The following is a 4713-nucleotide window of genomic DNA, read 5'->3' on the forward strand; positions in this document are numbered from 1 at the left end:
GTTATGGGAACCCCTTGCCAGTTCGCCTTGACTAAAACTCCTCCAGCAAGGCCCAATCTTGGTTTTACATTTGCCCAACAACCTATTACCCTTCCCTTGGGTCGGCCAACCCGAGGGTCATCTTTATTTTAACCCCCCCGGGATAGTGCTTCTCTAAGTGTTGGTCCGAACCGAGCCGCCTGCGGGGCCACCTTGGGGAAACTCGAGGGCTGGTTTTACTCGTAGCCTGTCTCATCCGGTGTTGCCCTGAGAATGAGATACGTGCGACTCCTATCGGGATTGTCGGCACATCGGGCGGCTTTGCTGGTCTTGTTTTACCATTGTCGAAATGTCTCGTAACCGGGATTTCGAGACTGATCGGGTCTTTCCGGGAGAAGAAATATATTTCGTTGACCGTGAGAGCTTGTGATGGGCTAAGTTGGTACACCCCTGCAGGGTATAAACTTTCGAGAGCCGTACCCGCGGTTATGTGGCAGATGGGAATTTGTTAATGTCCGGTTGTAGAGAACTTGACACTTGACTTAATTAGAATGCATCAACCGCGGGTGTAGCCGTGATGGTCTCTTTTCGGTGGAGTCCGGAAAGTGAACGCGGTTCTTGCGTTATGGTTGTGCGTAAGTAGTTTCAGGATCACTTCTTGATCACTTCTAGCTTCACGACTGTTGCGTTGCTTCTCTTCTAGCTCTTATTTGCGTATGTTAGCCATCATATTTGCTTAGTGCTTGCTGCAGCTCCACCTTATTACCCTATCCTACCCATAAGCTTAAATAGTCTTGATCTCGCGGGTGTGAGATTACCGAGTCCTCGTGACTCACGGATACTTCCAAACAGTTGCAGGTGCCGATGATAGCAGTGCAGTTGGCGCAACCGAGCTCAAGTGGGAGCTCGATGAAGATCTTGGTCATTGTTTTGTGTCTTTTCCAGATGATCAGTAGTGGAGCCCAGTTGGGACGATCAGGGATCTAGCATTTGGGGTTGTCTTCTTTAATTTTGGTTCCGTAGTCGGACCTTGATTGTACTCTGGATGATGTATGTTTAACTTGTTATTTGTGTGAAGTGGCGATTGTAAGCCAACTCTTTATCCCTTCCTTATTCAGTACATGGGATTGTGTGAAGATTACCACTCTTGCGACAAAACCGCCATGCGGTTATGCCTCTAATTCGTGCCTCGTCACGTGCGAGATGTAGCCGCATCATGGGCGTTACACTTGGCTACCTCAACCTACTTGGATTGCGAGATAACCTCCTCACTGACGTCATTTGGATCGGCCTCCCTTATCTAAGCCATGCATAGTAAATTTTCTTCATTGTTTGCCTATGGCGGGGGGGGGGGGGGGGGGGGCGGGGGGGGGGCACGGCCCCCTCAGACTTGTAGTAAGCTTTGTGACTGCTTAGGGGGTATGTTTGCTTGAATCAGCACCCTCCCCCCCCCCCTTTTTGTTGCCTTCTTCTTCCCGCGTGGAGTTGCGCTGAAGAATCCCTGCTACTCTCTTGTGAACAACCATCACAGACCTGGTCGCATAGGTCAATCCAACCCAACAAACCTTAACTTTCGTTTTAGTTCGATATAAACTGTTCTCCATACTCATCCCATTGTTTCAGAAAATCATGGTCGATATTTTGGGCTAGGCAATTCGTGTGCTCTTTGATGCATTGTGTTTCCTTTGCTTTCCATTTATGACCTCCTGGCACCCCTTCAGCCACACGTCATCGTGTATGCCCAAATGGGCGACTTCAATCATTTTATCCTCCATTTCGCTCCACTCGCTCCTACAGAAACTTGTCTTTCCTTTACAACATACATCACCATGTTGTGTTGTCGTCGCTATCATCTTTGTCTATATCATCCACACCATGATCCAATTTGCAAACCTTCTCAAATATCACTTGTTAGAATTTACCAGTTGCATCATAGCAGAGATTTAGACCCAGAAAAAAGTATTTGTTAACGAGGTTCATCGATCAACACCTACATCTTGGGGGCATGACTACGTCACTCCTCCCCATGTAGTAAATCGGCATAGTATAACGAACTATGAAAACCGTCAAGGCCATCAAATGTATCTCAGAGTATCACACCACGGTGGGTTCGCCACAGCCCACACGCATCGAGATCCTCCCCTCGTGATCTTGTGTATAGCCTAGTTACCTGCTTCATCTAGTTTATTTTTGCCTTTATATATTAGGCCCATGTTTAAGGGTTTGACTCAAATACGCATCCATCTGCATATTCAAAGTCTAGCTGTAGCCCTCTGCACATATATATTCGACATCAATTCCAGTAGTTTCAAATGAAAAATCCGCCGATTCTTTGGTTTTCAGTGAGAAATATAAAATTTACAGACTTGTATTACACTGTTGGGTCTTGATCTCCATGTGAAATTAAACCATTCAGAAAACTACTTGTCAGATAAAGCACAAATTAATTAACAGCTAGCAGCAGGGCATATATTACATACGAGCGCATAGTTACAAAGCAATATCTTTGTCTGAAGCTGATCAGAATGCGTCTGTACTCCTTATGTATCAATTTTGGTGGCAACGACTGATCAAGAATGCACCGGTATGGACAAGTTGTTGGCGATGCACCCCATCCTGAAGATCTTGGCGAAGGAGCTCCAGATCCTGAGCTCCTGGTGCACCATCATCGGCGTCCCGTCCTTGACGCAGTGGTCGTACTTGTCCAGCACCGACACTATGTAGCTGAACTCCGGCCGCCTCGCCGGGTTCGCCGACCAGCACCTCTTGATCAGGTTGTTCAGCAACGGCGGGCACGAGCTCGACAGCGGCGGCCTCAGATTCTGACATACCGATCATCACAGACACAAGCAGAGACAAGTACGTGTCAGATTCATTTCAGAGTGACAAGAACTGAGAGACGGACGGGGTGTGCCGACGGACGGACCTTCTCTGCGGCGGCGTAGGCGGCCTGGACGGGGGTCATGCCCTGGAAGGGGAGGAGGCAGGTGGTGAGCTCCCAGAGCACGATGCCGAAGCTGTAGACGTCCACCTTGCGCGTGTAGGGCTTCTCCTTGATCATCTCGGGCGCCATCCAGCGGTAGGTGCCCTTGTTGCCCTTGGTGGCCTGGCACCGCGTCTCCAGGCAGGAGGTGCCGAAGTCGGCCACCTTCACCCGCATCTCGTCGTTGAGCAGCAGGTTCTGGGACTTGAGGTCGCGGTGCATCACGCCCTGCGCGTGCAGGTACTCCATCCCGCGCGAGATGTCCAGCGCCAGCTTCAGGATCGTCTCCGGCGACAGCGAGTAGGGGTCCTTCTTGTTCAGGTACATCCGCAGCGTCCCCTGCGACATGTACTCCGTGATTATGCAGTACACCGGCGGCTTCTTGCACGCCGCGATGAACTGCACAAATCAAATCGGATTGATCTCTAGTCAGTGTAAGATATGCATGCATGGCGGACCATCGGTCAGTGTGTACAAGAGGAAACCGATCGAGAGCGAGAGAGAAAGAGAGGAGACGGACCTGGACAATGTTGGGGTGGTAGAGGCGGGAGAGGAAGGCCACCTCGGAGTTGAACTGGTCCTCCAGGACGGCGCGGCGGGCCTCGTCGCGCTCGGGGATGCGGACCATCTTGACGGCGACGGCGCGCTGCTTGTAGATGCCGCGGTAGATGCGGCTGTTGGCGCCGGCGGCGAACTTGTTGCCGATGAAGAGGTGGGAGAGGTCGGCCATCCACTCCTCGCGGCGGCCGCTGTCGCGGGACGAGCCCTCGCCGCCGGAGGAGGCGCCCATGGCCGTGTCGAGCAGCATGGACCACGACTCCATGCTGTCCCAGCGCTTCTTCTCCATATCGTCCGCCTCCGACGGCCACGGGTTCTTGCCCGACGTCGACGGGGACGACGCGAACAACAGGCCGGTCGCGAACGGCAGTGCCGGCCGCCGGGACGACGCCCCCTCCTGGCTGGCGTCCCCTGCCGGCCGCGGCTGCCGGAAGCAAGAAAGCATGGGTGAGGGGAATCAAGACTCGCACGGCGACGACCAGCAACAACACCTCATCCCAGCAGCAGGGACTAGGCAGCCTCGCCGGCGACGGAGCGACACCACGCCAGAGCAGCAACGCCGCGCCACGAGCATTGCTTGCCGTACCTACCGTGGATGCTCACGAGCTATATGACACGATCCGAGGCAAAGCATCCGTGTCCGTGCCCATGAGTGAAACCCCCCTGCCTACGGCCTACCCCGTACGATACCTTATCCGAATGACGCACCTAACCTACACCGAGAATAGCTGATGCTTCTCGCACGACACAAATGGCAAAAACTAAAGGCGATGGAGCGCACGATCGAATGCCTCCTGCCTCCTCTCCTCCGTCCTTGTTCTTAGGCGCCTAGCTAGTGCGTGCTCTCGAGAAGCAAAGTGAGACGCCGGTGCTGCTGATGCTGGAGATAAGCCGTGGATGGACGGACGGAGGAGACTAATTAAAGGCGCTCAAGGATGTCTCGTGAAGAAGCCGTTCAGGAAAAGGCGCCAGTTGCATGCGGGAGTGGTAGCTAGGCCAGGCATGCATGCACGCTCCCGGATGCGAGGGAGGGATGAGGCGCGCACCTGCAATATCTGTATCTGTAAAAGAGAAAAGGTTCGTGTGACATGACAAGCAGTGACATGCCTGAAAGTTACAGCCGCATCAGGGGCTACGTACTTTTTGCGCTTTGTTTGGGAGGGGGAGCGTTTCTGTGGTGGAGTGTGTGTGTG

At 53.0% G+C, this 4713-nt stretch overlaps 1 protein-coding gene across 1 annotated transcript; it reads right to left on the reverse strand.

Moving 5' to 3' along the window:
• Positions 1-2228: 2228 nt before the first annotated feature.
• On the reverse strand, positions 2229-4457 carry LOC125520621 (serine/threonine/tyrosine-protein kinase HT1-like). The gene is made up of 3 exons (XM_048685584.1): positions 3483-4457; positions 2906-3361; positions 2229-2801 (listed from the first exon to the last, which is right to left on the reverse strand). Exons 1-3 carry the CDS (start codon positions 3963-3965, stop codon positions 2550-2552), a joined length of 1191 nt encoding a protein of 396 aa, XP_048541541.1. The 5' UTR covers positions 3966-4457; the 3' UTR covers positions 2229-2549.
• Between the last annotated feature and the right edge of the window lie 256 nt (positions 4458-4713).

The sequence above is a fragment of the Triticum urartu genome, chromosome 7 (assembly GCF_003073215.2).
Source record: "Triticum urartu cultivar G1812 chromosome 7, Tu2.1, whole genome shotgun sequence".
Taxonomy (NCBI): Eukaryota; Viridiplantae; Streptophyta; class Magnoliopsida; order Poales; family Poaceae; genus Triticum; species Triticum urartu.